The sequence below is a fragment of the Ranitomeya imitator genome, chromosome 6, assembly GCF_032444005.1.
Source record: "Ranitomeya imitator isolate aRanImi1 chromosome 6, aRanImi1.pri, whole genome shotgun sequence".
NCBI lineage: Eukaryota > Metazoa > Chordata > Amphibia > Anura > Dendrobatidae > Ranitomeya > Ranitomeya imitator.
In genome coordinates this window covers 176831536-176850821 of record NC_091287.1, presented here as the reverse complement: position 1 = coordinate 176850821, position 19286 = coordinate 176831536, and the positions used below count along the sequence as shown (strand labels likewise).

General features: G+C 39.4%; 1 protein-coding gene across 1 annotated transcript in view; it reads right to left on the bottom strand.

Annotated features, from left to right (window-relative positions):
• Nucleotides 1-19286, bottom strand: part of ITGA9 (integrin subunit alpha 9) — a 720867-nt gene that overhangs the window by 132368 nt on the left and 569213 nt on the right. Inside the window, exons 23-24 of the mRNA XM_069730329.1 lie at nucleotides 18680-18787; nucleotides 4582-4707 (exon numbers count right to left, since the gene is read on the bottom strand). Coding sequence (XP_069586430.1) covers nucleotides 4582-4707; nucleotides 18680-18787 — 234 coding nt within the window. The remainder of the gene's footprint in view (nucleotides 1-4581; nucleotides 4708-18679; nucleotides 18788-19286) is intronic.

The following is a 19286-nucleotide window of genomic DNA, read 5'->3' as shown; positions in this document are numbered from 1 at the left end:
ACCAGATGATAAAACCTTTAATGTAAGTAAACAGCACACTGTCTGACATGTGACACATTGCTCACATCTGGAGTTTAACCCCTACCTCATGCTGTCCTCAGAAAAATAGCAAAAATCTGGTCACAGATTCCCTTTACCCTCCCCGACATTATGATCCTCTCCAAGGAATCTTCACGCCTGAGTTCTGACAGCCAGCATGTATGTGCATTGAAGCTGGTTTTACGTCCCCAGCTTCATTTTAGATTTGCGCATCCTCCGTAAACCGCTGGTACTCTGAGACTTTGCCATGAAGAACATGACTAAACTGATATCCAGTTCCACCCAAATGACTGGAAGCCCCCTGAGGAAGCCCACACGAAACGCGCTTTGGGGCTGCGTGGTCTGACCGTTTACAAGGACCTATTTGGGTGAGACTTTTTTTCTATGTACTAGATTTGGACTATTCATGTTTTGGGTGTTTATGGTGTTACAGCTATGATGGCAATAGGTCTCAACCTACCCTTGTTATACCCACAAAGTTATATTAACTTTCTAGTACTGTGACAGTGCTGCAATATTAATACATCTATATAATACTAGATGGTGGCCCGATTCTAATGCATCGGGTAGGCTAGAATATGTATGTAGTTTATGTATGAAGCAAATGTGAGTGAACTATGTGGCACTGTGACCAGGGCCGGACTGGCCATCGGGCACTTCTGGCAAATGCCAGAAGGGCCAGTGCCAGTCATGGGCTGCTCGCAGTGGCGTAGGAATGGGGGTGCGGGGGGGGCGGGCCGCCCCGGGCAGCACAATGAGACGTGGGCCCTTTAAATCTTCGGGCGGCGAAGACCGCCGCCACGACCAGGGCCCCCCCGGTGCCAGCGCTGGCATTGGGCCCCCCTTCTTCTAATACTCACCTCTCCTGGTTCCTGCGGCTGCGCGGTAGCTGCAGCGTCTTCAGCGCCGTCTGACTCTGCGATGTCTCAGGGCAGAGGGCGCGATGATGTCATCACTGCGTGCTCAGCCTCTCTGTCCTGAGCGTTGCAGAGCCGGAGAGACGCTGAGTGCACCGGACCTGCGCTGGGAACGAGAGAGGTGAGGAATTTACTTTTTTTTCCTTTATGTCTGACTCTGTCTGTCTGGGGGCAATGCTGGACACACTGGGGCAATACTGGAGACCCTGGGGCAGATTTCCAAGAATTTACAGGAACTGGAGGCTTTTTGCCAAGAAGAGTGGGCAGCTTTACCATCTGGGAAAATAAAGAACCTCCTCCACAACTTCCACAAAAAAACTTCAAACTGTCATTAATGTTAGAGGGGGCAATACACAATATTAAGAAATGGGGTATGTGAACTTTTGATCAGGGTGATTTGGATGTTTTGGGTTGTCATTATGATTTAAAAAGAGAAAATACATTAGTTTAACAATTAATGGCTTCACCCAACCACTAACCATGAGTGGAGATAAAATGTTGGTGTTATCATTCATATTCTTTGAAAAAAGGCCAAGAAAGTAAAAATTCTGCCAAAGGTATAATTTTTCATGTAATTGCTCATTTTCTGTGTGGGTCATTTATGCACTTGTACAAGCCAATCATGTCCACCCCTTAGATCTATTTTCTCAAAACTAACTAAATGTAATTATTATTTTTTCCTTTTAACCAAGATCCTCCATGCTCCCTATCAGTTTTGTGGCTCTTATTTGTCCCTGTTCTAACCTCAGAGCACATTTCTATGAACTGGTGCCCAGAACTGAACTGCATATTCCAGATGAGATTGCACTAAAGCTTTGTAAAATGGTAGAGTTACATCCCTGTCCTGCACAACTTAATACATGACAATATCCTGCTGACTTTAGGTGCGGCTGATTGACAATGCATGCTGTTATTTAGTCTGTGATCTACAAGTGATTCTCCTAGTTTTATTCCCCCTAGAACACAGGATGCCTGCATATTATTAGTGCCCAGTGCTAAACTTTACATTTCTCCACATTCAATCTCATTTTCCTAAGTGAATGCCCAAACACTCAGTCTGTAAGTCAGCTTATAACTTATGAACAGCCGTCATAGTTTCTACTATACAAGTTAACTGGTGCCCTGAACTGTTCTGCATATTCCAGAGGAGGTTGCACTAAAGCTTTGTAAAGTGGCATTAATACATCTCCGTACAGTGAGTTTTTACTTCTTTTAATATGTGACAGTATCCTGCTGACTTTAGACACTGCTGATTCACATTGCATGCCGTAATTTAGTTTGTGATCTACAATTACACCCAGATCCTTCTCTACACGTGATTCTCCTAATTTTATGCCCCCTTAGAACATATGATGCCTGCATATTAGTGCCCGGTGCATAACTTTACATTTCATTACATTCAATCTCATTTGCCAAGTGATGCCCAAATACTCACTTTCTCCAAGTCAGCTTGTAATTTATGATCACCCTCCATAGTTTTCTACATTACTACACAAGCTAACTAAATAGTGCCAAGAACTGAACTGCATATGCCGATAAGGTCGCATTATTGCGCTGTGAGGTGGCAGTATTACATCCCCGTACTGCGAGTCCATGCCTCTTTTAATACTTGACAATGTCCTGCTGGCTTTGGAAGCTGCTGATTGACATCATTTGCTGTTATTTAATCTGTGATGTACAAGTATGCCCAGATCCTCTTCTACAAGTGACTCGCCTAGTTTTGCTTGTAACTTAGGAACATCTTCCAAATACTAAACTATACTACATAGTATGGTGTCATCTGCAAAAACAGAAACATTATTAATCCTGTCTTCTATATCATAAAAAATAAGTGGGATAATAACGGTGCCAGAACCTGGAGAACATGCAAAGTAGCTGTCATTCACCACAATCACCCCGTGTGCAGTCTTTGAAACAGTTTATGCTACAAGTATAGACGTTACTTTCTTTACCTATAGACGGTAGTTTTCTCTCTTACCCATCTCTTCATAAACCTATCAGGTTAGTATGACAACTCCTGTCCTTACTAAAACACTGCTGGCTATTACTTATAATGTGATTTCTTAACCATTCGCTCAAATTTTTTCCCTGCAATTAATGTTACACTTACTGCTTCTTCAGAAATCTTGTATGCAACCCATCTGGACATGGGACCTTGCTCACATTGAGGTAATTACCGTAGCTTTGCTTGGACACTATCTAAACTTAGCCAACTGAGTGCATTAGATGACAAATTAAGAGCATTGGATTGACTACGTCAGCCATTCTCTCTTCTTTGGTACATACAGAGCTACAGAAGCCATTCAGTAATTCTGCCTTCTTTTGATTCTCAGTGGCCAACTTCGCCTTAACATTGTGACTGTCACTTTAATATAAATACATATACCGTATATTAGATATGTAAATAATCTTTTGCCTACCTGCCATTCATTTTCTACATTACTGTTCTGCAGACTCTATTCAGCTCAGTGTAGTGCTGTTATACACACCTAGTACTACGTCTCTGTGAGTGTAACCAATTATGGTATTGTTGAGCTAAAGTTGGATAAGCACAGTGCACAAGTTGTGCTCATGTTGCACAGTTATCACTTAAGTCTATACATATTTACACAGACACTGTAAATTATTCCGGCTAAGGAACGTTTCCTATCAGTAAGAAGAGAACTATAAATCCATTAATGCTCTACACAGAGATGGGAGATTGGATCTGCTTCCCCTACCTAGGTTTATGTACTGTACCAAGTAGCACATGAGTAGACCTCAAAAGTCATCTTTACAGTGCAAATGGTTATAATAAACTTCCCAGTCTAGACCACACAAGTAGTAATCCGTATCTGATCACATATGCCAGCAATATGGCGAAAAATGTGGAAGCCAAACCTTTACAGACAATGATAACACACTAGAAAAAGAAGAACATTACAAGGGTCAGTGACAATATTTGGAGTGTTTTTGGCTGTGATCTCACTATCAAAGAAGAAGCAAGAAGCTATCCGAAGCTATTGATCATCCCTAGTCATTATTTAAGCCCTAAGTGACTACTATACATATAATACTGTCAATGCTGCATGTGATTTTCTGAATTTTGTAAGAATTTAATTTACTTTTGGAGAATGTTTGGCCAACTATATCCATTTTACAAGAGGAGAGGTCATGAACAGGAAAATCAGGGTGGATAGAGGGAAAAAAAACTACTCTAAAAAGAAAAAGAAAACGGCTGCTCTTCTCCATAATCCACTAATGAAGTGAACATTTTTGTGCCGTAACTAGGGGGCAGCACATTAGTTAGTGGTCGGCACTCTGGTCCTCCAGTGCTGATATGTGAACAAGGGCAGCATATGCACAGAGCTTGTATGTTCTCCCTCTGTTTGTATGGTATTCCCATTGCCTTCATTATTCCAAAAACATCAGACTGTGTAGGTTTATTGATTTTTCTAAAAAAAAAAAAATGTCTCCAGTGTTTTTGTATCTATGTACAGTATGATGGATGAGAAATTTAGATTGTGGACCCCAACGAGCACATGGACTGCTGTGATTGATGACAATTTGTGCACAGCATTGGCATTACATGGATAACTGATTACAACTTGCACATTACACAACATAAGATACATTAATCACTTACCAACACTTTTCGGCCTGATTTTTTGAAGAATGAAAAAATTGTGTGAAATATGTTTTCCTTTTCCTGTGGAATCACACACGGTGCTGGATTTTTGTGGAACGTACACTTGGCTTTGTCTTGGGCAATCTACAGAGAAATGTATTGCATTGTTTAGTTTGTGTTTTTTGGCATAGTAAAATTCTTTACTGTGACCATTCATACATTTCTCCACCCCTTACCAATTCCTTAATAATGATATGGAGGAACAAAATTAAAAGTATTATTACTGGGAATTATTAAATAATATCTATTCTGAGTTACAGTATTACCCCAGTGTGAATACACCTTGAACATTTTTACTAGAATATGGTTATAAGTGGAAACACTATACTGAAGTAAGCACATAAAGACACCAATTGTATTACCAGTATTATTTATCGGATCTATTTAATGTCAGTAAAATACATATTGATTTGGTGAGCTTTTTTAAACTAATATTGCAATTTTCTCCCATATTGCAGTTGCAAGCATGGATAAAATATGGACATAATAGAAAAGTAAAATATGTTCACAAATTTTATACCGGCTGATTTTTTTTTGGCATACTGTTGCCTCTTATACAGTGCATTTAGTCGGTACACTACAGAAATAAAGATGAATAAATTGCATTATTTCCTTATTTGGAACCATTTAAATCTGGAACTTATGCAGAGGTGATAAGTGATGGTGATCAAACTCCTATTATACTCAAAAAGGTCCATTAAGCGCTGATGGTGTTTGTCATGTACTGGATCGGGCAGCTACTATATAATCGAACAGTTAAAGGGACACTGTCACCTGAATTTGGAGGGAACAATCTTCAGCCATGGAGGCGGGGTTTTTGGGTGTTTGATTCACCCTTTCCTTACCCGCTGGCTGCATGCTGGCTGCAATATTGGATTGAAGTTCATTCTCTGTCCTCCATAGTACACGCCTGCACTGTGCAATCTTACCTTGTGCAGGCATGTACTACGGAGGACAGAGAATGAACTTCAATCCAATATTGCAGCCAGCATGCAGCCAGCGGGTAAGGAAAGGGTGAATCAAACACCCAAAAACTCCGCCTCCATGGCTGAAGATTGTTCCCTCCAAATTCAGGTGACAGTGTCCCTTTAACCGATATGATATATGAACCTAGCCAAGGACAGCGGAGATGATTTTACAAAACTTTATGTATAAAGATAGATAAATACTAACGATAAATAGATAAATAGATAGATAGATAATTAGATAGATAGATAATTAGATAGATAGATAGATAGATAGATAGATAGCTATAAAAAAAAAAGTGGAACAGCACAATACCAATAAGCGGGTGCACAGGCCTCCTCAGCAAAGCACCCAATACTTGCTCCAACCCAGATAAATAGAAAAAGGAAGGCAGCACTCCATAAAGTTTTAGTTAATAAAATGTGTTCTTTATTGAGACCCACATGGCATGGCGACGTTTCGGCTTACACTTGAAAAAGGCTCAGTGTGAGCCGAAACGTCGCCATGCCATGTGGGTCTGAATAAAATCCACATTTTTTAACTAAAAATCTATGGAGTGCTGCCTTTCTTTTTCTCTTTATCTAGATAGAGAGATAGATAAATAGATATGGGATAGATAGATAGATAGATAGATAGATAGATAGATAGATAGATAGATAGATAGTCGGACTGGGGTGACAAGGCCCACCAATAACACTGACTTTGTGGGGGCCCACTTTTCACCTACATGCAAATATTATACTACCTTTGTTCACAAATTTACCTACATCTCTATATAATAATAAACTAGGTAGCATGGTTAATGAATGATGAGATGCTGCTTTTTTCTGTACAGAGTGAATCAAGAGAATTATGCTGAGTACCGCCCATACAGTGGGGTTGGGGGCCCAGATCTACACAAGGGCCCACTGGGGGATTCCCCTGTTACTCTGTGGGCCAGTCCAAGCCTGGATAGATAGATACAGTATGGGATAGATAGATAGATAGATAGATAGATAGATAGATAGATAGATAGATAGATAGATAGATAGATATAATTTCAAAGAGAAGGCAGCACTACAAAAGAGTGTATATTTATAGGTATCTTAACAATCTCCAATTGTAGCCAATCACATTATATATTCATAAAAGTGCATTACATCATATCATATTACAAAATCATTAAAGTGCATTATTCCATATTTCCATTTGGACGGTTTTTTCTACTAAAAACATGGAGTGCTGCCTTCTTTTTTTGAACTTGCATGTATCTGGGGCAATCATTGGACAGTTTGACCGGGGGGCCTTGCACCCGAAGAAAAGTAATTGTGCTGTTGAATTTTCTTATAGATAGATAGACTACAAAAAAATTAAATGAAAACCACCTTTATCTTGGTGGTATCTGTGGGCTGCAGAGTAACAGCAAGTGAAAGCATGCCATTTTTATTACTTAATGACGATCCTATAAGAGAAGTGATATTACCTATATGCAGCTGACACCACATAGTAGCATGCAACATTCCCAAATGAAACTGTGTACATTGTGCATACCAACACGCACACGTAAGATGATTCTCTAGTTCAAAGGGACTAAAATGGGAAATGAAAACAAGTTTTAATGACTTGTACCCCACCTCCAATTAGTGACAGCCGGAATGCTAGCGGAAAGTATAGCTTTTTACTGTAAGTTTTTGTGACTTGCTGAATCAGCCATATAAGAAATAACTGAAATTACAACAAGTAGACAATAAAATACTGTTAAATTGGGACCCAAGATTGCTGGAATTCTGATCATCTAGCTCTAGTCTCCATGATAAAGCTGCAAGATAAAAGGTAATGAAGATTCTCACTGTCATGATCCAGTCTGGGGTTTGTTTCTTATTATTCTCTCCCCGGGATGGTCATGCGGGGGTTAATCTTTCTTGCCTCGTTTTGGGATCGGTCTGGCTATTTCAGGCCGCTGTTACCTGCAAGCAGGGTCAGTTATAGTTCCTGTCTCTGGCTTGAGCAGCTGACCCATTATACCCTGATTTGTCCTCTGCTCGTTTACCTAGGTCCCGTTCCTGTGTTCCTCAGTGACTTGCTCTCTGTGTTGTTGACCCCCTGGTATTTGACTCGGCTGTCCTCTGACCTGTTTGATTGTCTGGCGTCTCTGGCTTTCATTCTCCTGATCGGCTCTGACTTCTTTGGCTTGTTTCTGACCACATGTATTGCTGTGACCTGGTACTTTGTTCCCTCTCTGTTGCTGACCTGGCTTTTCCTGACTACTCTTTCGCCCCTAGTGGCTTCTGCCTGCTGCTCTGTGATTTCACTGTGAGTGTACCTGTTGTCCTTCACCCGCACCCCTGAAGACTAAACTGATGTAGTCAATGATAAGACACCTTTGAATACAATAATGTAATAGTAATAGCTAAGGCTATGTTCACATGTTGCATTTTTGTTGCAGATTGCAACAAAAACACATATAAAAAATTAGACAAAAACATGCGTATTTAACGCAACGTATTTCCTGCTAACATTTCAGGATTTGCGGCAGAATTTTCTACAGCAAAACCTGAACAGGTGCACATATCCTAAGCATTTCATTACAGAATGTCATTCTTTACTCCACACTTTCAAATGCAAGTTGCTTTTTACTGGTAATTTTTCAATTATTCTTGTAATGGAAAATATTTATGTTTAATTCAAACGTTAACTTTATTTAGGATGGACAGAACAAGAATAACAATGAGTATACAATACTAAGAATAATGTCTAGATCTGATATTGCTAGAAACAAAGAGGTTCCAGTAGTAGAAATCCAATGTTTAAAGTCCACGTGCAGAAATTAGGTTGACATGGCAGACAACAAGATCAATGTACTTGTCACCTATGTACAAGATCCTCCTAAATTAATGAAAAGTATACATCCTGATAGAACATACTTTACATCAAAGGACTCTGAGAGCAAGCGGTAACTCTCCTGGAATATCAGAAATCAGTGTGATAAACCAGACCTTATGGCAGAGTTGGGATTTGTCCCAAATTTTATAGAATTTTTCAGGGTGATTCCGGGTGATGGTACAGCCATTTCTTATGGAGTAACATAGCATTAACGAGTTCAATCCAATCAGCTATAGTTGGTGACTGAGCTGTTACCTAGTTATTACTTTTACCTTGTGGCATGTTTCTCCACTATGTTGGAAAAAGCATTGTTCATCACCACATTCTGGATGGTTGGGAGAAGTTGCTCCTGTAGATTGTTCATGTACAATTCTATATTCATGGCAGTGTTCTTATTCAAAATGGTGAGTGAACCTACTCCCTTGCACGAAAAGCCAACCCTCAAGCGAATGGTCTCAGAATGCTTTACTGTTAGCCCATCTTTTCTTCCCTGTACAATCATTTTTTCAGATGTCCCAAACATTCTGAAGGGAGCTTCAACAGAGAAAATAACTTTGCAGAAAGTACATGGATTGACTTGCAGAGAATGGAGGTAAAGTTATTTTCTCAAATGAATCCGCCATTATGAAAAGTTTATAATTGTACTTCAACAACCATAGGAACATCTGAAAAGATCTAAAACCACGGAAGGAGTAAACTATGTTAAAATCAAGGTTTGAGTCGGTTTCAAAATTTTTGACCATTACTGTATAGTCCTCTGTTAGCCGGAGTATTACCACAGCAGCGCGTGTTACTTCATATAAGCAGCAGAATCCAACGTAAGGCAAACTGTGTTTAATATATGCAGCTTGAACTGGAACAAAATAAGAAAGCTTTGACAGTAACTACCGATATAATCTAGTCCATGTAACACATGTCTCTCTGTGAAGGAAACAGCAGCAGAATGATGCAATCAGTGAGAGTCCTCTGACCTTTTTGTACAAACTTTAACAATCACAGCATAGCTGACAAATGAACACTCATAGACATTCAATGCAGACTACAACAGGAATGGAGTTGTTGCATTTAAACTTATTCCAACACCCCCACTCAACAACTGCTTATCCTGTTAGTCCCATTGCAGTTCTGAATTCTTCAAACTTGGCTCTTGACAATGGCTTTGTCAAAACATCTGCTAACATCTTGTCAGATTCACAGTAAACAAACTTTAGAACTTCACGCTCTACTAAGTCACGCAAGTGATGATGTTTAACATCAATGTGCTTTGTTCTTGCACTTATCCTTTCACTGCTGGCGAGCTTGATACATCCTTGGTTGTCCTCATAGATAACAGTTGGTTCAGCTAGTGGTTTGCCGAATTCTTCCAAAAGTTGCTTCAACCAAATTAACTCTTGACTTGCATGAGCAGCTGATGTATATTCTGCTTCTGTAGAAGACAATGCAACTGACACTTGTTTTCTACTGGACCATGAGATTGAAGTGTGTCCTAACTTGAACAAGTAACCACTTGTTGATCTTCGATCACTTGAGTCTCCAGCCCAATCTGCATCTACATATCCTCTGAGAATTAGATCTCCTGATGCAGAAATCTTTAGACTTAACTCTTGGGTTGCCTTAAGATACTGAAGAAGTCTCTTAATTGCATTCCAATCTCTTTGGCGTGGCTTGCTTACACGTCGGCAGAGAATTCCCACTGTGGCTGAGATATCTGGACGGGTTGTGGTTGCTATGTATAGAAGTGCCCCCACTGCTTGTCTGTAACTGTCATTTGTGGGTAGCAGATCTTCTTCTCCTTCCAATTTTAGGTAAGATGGATCCATTGGAGTTGATATGCCTTTGGCTTCTGACATTCCAAACTGGTTTAGAACTGTGGAGATTTTAGAATTTTGATTAAGAAGAAAACTTCCATCTTCCTCTCTCTGGATTTGGATTCCCAAATAGTATGTCACATCTCCAAGGTCCTTGGTCTCGAAATGCTTGTTCAGAATTTGACCTAGTTTTGAAATTTCTCTCTCTTCTTGATGCGCTATTATTACATCATCCACATATAGAATAACATACATCCAATCTTGTGATACACCTTTTGTATACAAACATGGATCCGCTTGAGACCTTTTAAATCCTTCGTCGATTAACACTTTGTTCATCTTAGTGTTCCATGCTCTTGCTGATTGCTTAAGGCCGTAGAGAGATTTTTGCATTCTGCAAACAAGGTTCTCTTTACCCCTTTTAACATAGCCTTCTGGTTGAGTCATGTACAGCTCTTCTTCAATGTCTCCATGTAGAAAGGCTGTTTTGATGTCAAAATGTCTTACTTTCATCTGCTGAACAGCAGCTATGGATAATAAAGTTCTGAATGTAGTTTGCTTGGCAACTGGAGCAAAAGTAGCATCATAATCTTCACCATATTTTTGTGAATATCCTTTTGCGACCAATCTTGCTTTAAAACGGTGAACATTACCTTCGGAGTCATATTTGTTCTTAAAGACCCACTTACATCCAATTGCTTTCTTGCCTTGAGGTAGCTCTGTGAGCTCCCATGTTTTGAGCTTATGAAGGGATTCCATTTCTTCATCAGCAGCTTTTATCCATTTTTGCTTCTTATGAATAGGCAGTTTTTGCATTTCCTGCCATGACTGTGGCTCTTCTTCTGGAATTGATCTGACCATATAAGAAAGGCGTTTAGCTGGAATTCCTTTATTTGATCTTTCTGATCTTCTGATCTCCTGAGGTTGGCTTGGTTCTTCTGTTTCTTTTTCAGTACTTTCAGAGCATATCCAGACTTCAGTATTTTCTTTGAGATTCTCTTCAATGTCTGGAATCACTGACTGAAATTCTTGTTCCTTAGGTTGAATTATTTGCGTAACCTCATGAAATTTGAGCGATACTGAGTTTTCATCAATCACTACATCTCTGCTGATTGTTACTGTGTTGGTCTGTGGGTGCAGGATTCTGTATCCTTTCTGAGTTTCACTGTACCCCACAAGAACTCCTTCCTTTGCATGAGATTCCCACTTAGAACGTTTTTCTTTGGGAACATGCACAAAAGTTTTGCTTCCGAATATCCTGAGATGCTTCAGGTTGGGCTTCTCACAGTTCCATAGCTCATATGGAGTTTTACTTGTAGCTTTACTTGGCAGTCGATTTTGAAGATAGGTAGCAGTCATGATGGCTTCTCCCCAATATGTTGTAGGTAGGTTTCCATCAAATAGCATACTTCTTCCACTTTCACAAAGAGTTCGGTTCTTTCTCTCTGCTGTCCCATTCTGCTCTGGGTTGTATGGAACGGTTGTCTGGAACACGATTCCATTCTTTTTCAGGATGGTTTGCACTTTACCACTTGTATATTCAGTTCCATTATCTGCTCGCAGTACCTTTGGTATTCTTCCAAATTTGTTAAGAACTGCAGCAAGATATTCTTCAAGTTTCTGTGGAACTTCATCTTTACTTTGAAGTAGGTAAGTAACAGTATATCTGGAATAATCATCAATGAATGTGAGAAAATATCTCTTCTTGCTGGGAGTAAGAACACTCATTGGACCACACACATCTGTATGTATCAAATCCAGTATCTGTGCAGATTTAGTAGTGCTTACTTTAGGAAACGATTTTCTGGACATTTTCCCTTTTAGGCAACTTGTGCACTTCATTGTTTGATTACACTGGTTGATTGCAATACCATTTGCAAGTTGAGCTAGTTTCTTTACTGCTTCTGGATCTCTGTGGCCTAGGCGTCTGTGCCACACATGAATACAGTCCTTATGAAAATCTTGTCTAGCACTGTAAACAGTTTCATTGCATTTCAGCTGATAAAGTTCATCTTTGATTTTTCCTTCGGCAAGGGTATGACCCTTCTTTGAAATGATGCATCTGTCATCCTTAAATGTAACTATATTTCCCTGTTGTGCAAGCTTCTTTACAGATAAAAGGTTACTTTCAAGTTTGGGAACATACAGCACGTCTTTAACTGGGATTTTTCTGACTTGTGCTGAGGATTGAACTTGACAATGGAGATAACCATCTCCTATTCCTTCTGATGTCATATAGTGACCATTAGCTAAAATTACCTTTTCAGACTTGCTTTCATCTAGATTAATGAAGAAATCTTTATCACGTGTCATGTGAGCAGTCGCTCCAGAGTCAATACACCAAACATGGTTTGCATATGGGCTTGTGCTGACCCCAAATGCAGTCGCAATACATGCATCTTCCTTCTTTACAGCTGTTTTAACCTTTTGATGACTGTCCTGCTTTTTAAACTGATTCATTCTTGCTTTCCACACTCTGCAGTCTGCTTTAAGGTGACCAGGCTTTTTACAGACAAAACATTCACGAGTTTCCTTTAAATGACTCTGAGCTTTAGAAAAGTACTGTGTCTTTAATGCTGCTTCTGCTTTGCATATATTATTGCTAATAGTCTCTGACTTTCTCTTGTATTCATCTGCAAGTTTCCCTTTCACATATTCTAGTGTGAGTTCATCATCTGGTCTGGCATCTAATGCAGTCACAAGCGTGTCATAACTTTCTGGAAGACCACTTAATAGTAATGCAGCAACATGAAAATCTTTAATTTCTTCACCAATACCCCTTAGGCGCTCCACAATCTCTAGGGTGTTTCTGATATAGTCCTGCATATGCTGGCCATCACTTAATTTAGACTGATACAGCTTTCTCATAAGATATAGCTTATTGCTGAGATTTGACCTTTCATGCACTTTCTGTAATTCTTCCCACATTTTCTTTGCAGTATCACATTTGCATACATGTACAATCTGGTTATCATCTATGCTGAGGGAAATAGTGCTTTGTGCTTTCTGATCAGTCTCTAGCCAATCACCCGGTACTGGGTCAGGCACAGGCTGTTCAATACATTTCCATGTACCCTCTCTTATAAGTAACATCTTTACCTTGAATTTCCAGGAGCTGTAATTGTGATTTGTGAGACTTGGCACTGTGTACTTCACTGCATTCCTTTCTGTAGACATTCTTGTCTCTTGTACCTTTTTTTTTTTTTTGTTACTGGCCCTTTAAGCTGCGCTGTCCGGTGCTCTGTACACTGCGGTACCTTTGCGTTCCGGTGTCCTTGTATTCCGGGGGTTCCTCTGTGCTGTCTGCGCTTGGCTCGCTGCTTATTCCGGTGACTGGGCTTTTTACCATTTACTTTCCGGTGGCTGGGCCCATAACCTGTTAGCCGGAGTATTACCACAGCAGCGCGTGTTACTTCATATAAGCAGCAGAATCCAACGTAAGGCAAACTGTGTTTAATATATGCAGCTTGAACTGGAACAAAATAAGAAAGCTTTGACAGTAACTACCGATATAATCTAGTCCATGTAACACATGTCTCTCTGTGAAGGAAACAGCAGCAGAATGATGCAATCAGTGAGAGTCCTCTGACCTTTTTGTACAAACTTTAACAATCACAGCATAGCTGACAAATGAACACTCATAGACATTCAATGCAGACTACAACAGGAATGGAGTTGTTGCATTTAAACTTATTCCAACATCCTCTCAGGTTAGATCTGTGCATTTCTATATACGGTATATCTTAATAAAAGTAATGAAAATCTCTAATTACTCTTCAGTTTAAGGTCAGCCATCTGTTGCCAAATTAGTGATCTTTTTCATAGATCAATTACAATTGCAAAGCTTTTCCTATCCAATATAATGTTGTACAAGGCCGGCAATGTGTGCTGTCAGATATTTTTCATTGACTCATAGATTAATATGTGCAATTTTGATCCATGACTCAGGTAAAAAATTACTCGATCTACAAAAAAAATCCAGACATGTAAACAGCACCATTCTACAATTTGTATGTGATGTGGGTACGTACGAATGACCCCTAAAGTTATAATATTTTCACACTTTAATTTTCTGTTTGGAACATTAATTATTCTTTATAGTGAACCTGTCTTGTGGTTCTTGTGTGACCTTTATTTGCAGTTTTTGGTTAATGAGATTCTTTTTTGTAAAGACCACAATATAAACTGCACAAGCACAGTATTTAAAACAGGAGGCAGGACCCTGAAGGTTCAGTGACCTGTCATTTAAACCCAAAGGGTTAATATGCGGCCAGAGCACCACATAAAGCCCTGCACACAGGCCGCTCCGAAGCACAAGAATCTCATTAACTGAAAACTGCAAATACAGATCAAACAACCACAAGACAGACTTCTTCAACCAAGGTATCATTTTAATCAGTGTAACAGCGCCAATCTGACACTGTGTGTACTTTACTAAGAATAATCCTGATGACAGGTTCGCTTTTAGGACCAGGCCAAGTTGGGATTTAATGACCAAGCCTTTTTTTTGTGCTTTTTCTTTGTTCTATTCCATAAGCAATAATTTTTTAATTTTTTGTAAGTACGTAGCAGTATAGGGGCTTGTTTATATCAGGACGAGTTGTATTTTTCCAAGTCACCTTTTTGGGGTACATATAATTTATACATTAACTTTTATTTACTCTAAGTGGGAATGGGGAAAAACAGCAATGCCAGAATTACATGTTTTATTATAAACTGGAATGCTTATTGGATGAAGCAGATCAGGTGATTTGTATTTGTGTAATAAGGGAGGGTGAGGCCTAAGGATATCAGTATCCTTTATCATGATGTGCAGAATTATTAGCAGATAGTTTTCCTCAGGCAAAATGGGCCAATAAAGAGCTTTAACGGACTCTGAAAAGTCACAAATTGTTAAATGTCAATTTTTAACAATTGCTGCTACTTAAAAAAAAGGCTGGCTATATTGGTCACTGATATTTTTAAAAAAATATTAGAAATGTATTTGTACATTTTGAGTTGCTTGGTCATTATTGTCACTTTAACAGATGAAACAAACAGCTGAGATAGGAAAATTTACTGTTTTTCATTTAGTTGCATAATAATTCTGCACACTGAAATCTTCTCCTAAGAAAGACAAAACTTTACTTTTTCTTTCTTAAGTATTTAGGTTTCAGGCTTATTAACATTTTGGATTAACTGACAGCACTGTAGTTGTTCAATAATAGAATTTTTCATCAACAATACAAATTGCCTAATAATTCTAACCAACTTAATAGAGAACTAGGCAATGTGTTCTGACCTAGCCTTAAAGGGGTTTTCCAAAGAACAAAGCATATTTTTTAAATGCTCTCTTGTGTACAGTGTAATGACTGTTTGATCGTGCAGGAAAATGGTCTAATAATACTACAGATCCTGTGCAGGGGAGGAAGCAAAAGAGTATACAGACAGGATGGCATGAGGTTGTAGCTGATTCTTTCTGCAAGGTAAAACATTGTTTTTAAGCAGGCAGAGAAATGCTTTACCTAACAGAAACATTCAGCTGTGATCTCACGCAGTCCTGTCTGTATCTTCTCTTTTGCTTCCTCCCCAGTTAGCTGTGTTATGTGCAGACCATAAATTTGAATGTTCCTTTAAGGAATTTCAAAGAAACTGCCTTTTAAAGGGGTGGTTTGGTCTCTCTGTGTGACTGCAGACAGCTGAGTTGTATTCCCTGTGCTAGTGGGCAGTCATGTGACTGCATGTATGCGATTTACATGTGTGTGGTCACGTGCTGACTAGCCTCACTCCACTTCTCTCTGTGCTAGTGGGCAGTCATGTGACTGCATGTATGCGATTTACATGCTTGTGGTCACATGCTGACTAGTCTCACTCCACTTCTCTCTGTGCTAGTGGGCACTCATGTGACTGCATGTATGCGATTTACATGCTTGTGGTCACGTGCTGACTAGTCTCACTCCACTTCTCTCTGTGCTAGTGGGCACTCATGTGACTGCATGTATGCGATTTACATGCTTGTGGTCACGTGCTGACTACTCTCACTCTACTTCTCTCTGTGCTAGTGGGCACTCATGTGACTGCATGTATGCGATTTACATGCTTGTGGTCACATGCTGACTAGCCTCACTCCACTTCTCTCTGTGCTAGTGGGCAGTCATGTGACTGCATGTATGCGATTTACATGCTTGTGGTCACATGCTGACTAGTCTCACTCCATTTCTCTGAAAGGAACAGAGGTCTATTCGATATTTCCACTAGGGGAATACAGGGAAGACACGGTAATGTGCGCATTGCACACTGTAACAATCTGGCAGTCAGGAGAATGACAATGGTACAATCTAACCAATCTAATCAATGGAACATATTTGTTTGGACCTTTCTAGACTGCAAACTGATATTCAACACTCACAACTAAAGCCAGTGAGACGCTTTCTAAACAAGAAGAGCAAGGCAAAATTCAAGAAAGCTATTATATGTACATGCAAGATAATCCTAGAGGCCTTGCTTCCAAGGACTCTGCTGCTTGGTTGGCAAAAAGACGTTTCCAAGATGGCCTTTGTTTTTCACTCACACCCACAAATGTCTAATTAAAAACTTGTGGACTGGTCTACAGTATCAGGAATAGGCAAATTTTGCCAATAGCTTCTTCAGAGAAGAGGACTTGAACTGGAGCGCAACCTATTGAATGTTGCAATCCTAAAAGTCAATATCAAGCCTTTAACGATCCTTGCCGCTTTACAGACAAGTATTCGGGGTGTTTGCCCCCTCATCAGTGAAAAGCAAGAGATCTGTTCTGGCTACAAGACGAGGAAATGTTTCTCCTTGTAGACAGTGTTAAGCTCATGTTAGGAGACTTTTAGGCCATGCAATGCTCTTCTGAGAATTTGAATATGCAAATAGTCTGCAATAGGTGGTGCTAGAGTTTAAATCCTCTCCCTGTCTGAAGATGCTATTTGCATATTTAAAGCATAACCACCATTTTAATTTTTAATTCATAAATCAATAGTACACATGAAAAAAGCAACTTCATGGGTACCTATTGATTTATGGGGAAAAAATTAAAACAACAGTTACAAATAAATTTCCCAGATTAGTACTGCTTATCCTATAGGTCTCTAAATGCAAACTTGGTAGGCTGTGGTTACACTTTTTAGCTAAAATTGGTCATAATTTAATAAGGAAACTCGCAGTGCATACGATATGTACAAAACTGTGATCCTACTGTACTTTCTCTAGTGTCTTAACTTAATCCTACTAGTGGGTTAAATGGAGCTATGTCTGCCTAACTGTGGTCTTCTAAACACTTCAAGCTGTTTTAATCAATACAGATACACTCAGATTCCTTTCAGACATCTAAGACTTTGGCTTCTTTCCCATAACTAATCCTTTGTTAAGAGATTTTCCAAGAGACCTTATAACGCCTAAAAAAGAGAGCACTATGCACATCAGAGCTATTCCTGCTTCCAGCGTAGCACACTTTACTAGAGTTATGCTTGGACATTTGCTTCATTTCAAAACCAGTTGTCAAACTCAGCAGCAAAACACTTACAAAGAAACAGCAGGTAAATAGCATGCAGACAGATGATAGTGTTGAAAAACATCTCTCACAGGGCACATGCAGCTTTAATAAAGAACATTAATAACCCAAATCACGATATATTACTGTTGATGCTTGTGCCATGAGTTTAAAGTAAGGTATGAACACAGTATGGTATCCATTACATTCACATGAGTGCAGAAAGGATGGGCCCTGTTAGAGGGAATCTGTCAGCAGTTGTTGCAATCTGAAAGTAGCATGATATAGGGGCAGAGACCCTGATTCCAGTGATGTATCACTTATGTAGTTGCTTCCTGTTGTTTTGATAAAATCACCATTTTATGTACTACAGATCTCACAATTATCTGAATGCTGAGGTCTTTATAGCCCCGCTTAATGGCATCTTTCTGTTTACATTGTGCATAAGCAGAAAGTTGAAAATCAGTGGTGTGGGCGGGGTCCTACAAAACTCATGATTATGGAAGACTACATAGCAGGAGGTTTACTGGTCCTCTAGTGATAATCTCCAGCTGATAAAACATTGATTTAATCAAAAGTAGAGCAAGCAGCCCAGTAAGTGACAAATCACTGGAAACAGAGACTCATTCACTATATTATGCTGCTCTCAGATTAGATTGCAATCTTCCTGGTGATAGATTCCCGCTGTTCCATTGGGATTTTCAGGGGGAGAAGCTTGACACACCTGTGATAATTAAGGCATTTAGTAAGCTGTATAAGGAACCTTTTCAAGCACATTTTACCTGGACAACCCTTTAATGCAAGCACTTTTACTCGCCAGGTCCCTGTACATTTGGGTTATGATTTCCACATGTATCCTCAGCAACACACTCACTTTACAGAGTTCTGAGGAAATTACAAAATGATATTAAAACGCTCCACTTACTATCACGTCTTGGATCAGGAACATCTCCGCTCCAGAAGCAGAAAGGTGATTAGGAAACAACATTTTGATAGATGATCCAGGCAAAGTACTAGGTCCAGCATTGTAAACCTGAAATCATAGACCATTTGCATATAAACAGGTTTTACACATAGACGTGTAATGGTAGGAAACACAAATAAATGTACACGACAGAAGAAAATAGCTTCTTCTGCCACCAATAGCAGGCAAGTGTTTTAATTTTTGGCAATATTATTTTTGTAAGGTTACTACTGAAAAAACTAAATTGCTTTATTATTAAACCAAATGGCACTAACATATTCCTTATGGATAAACTGGATTACACAGGTTAAGGGTAATCCGGCAACCACAAGTCCTGAACACAACGAGCATACGTGATAGAAGCTTACAATTGAACAGAGGTTCATTTCTGGAACAGAAACCCTGCTTTCTCCATTCTAAAAAGACGTATCCAGATGTTTTATGACTTCTCAAAAACAGAGTATTGTATTGCAGATGTACTGCATAGAAGGGGGCATACGGCACATATGGTTGTGCCCATAGATAATCTCAAACATATCCAAAAGCTTGACATTCCTGCCTAATAAAA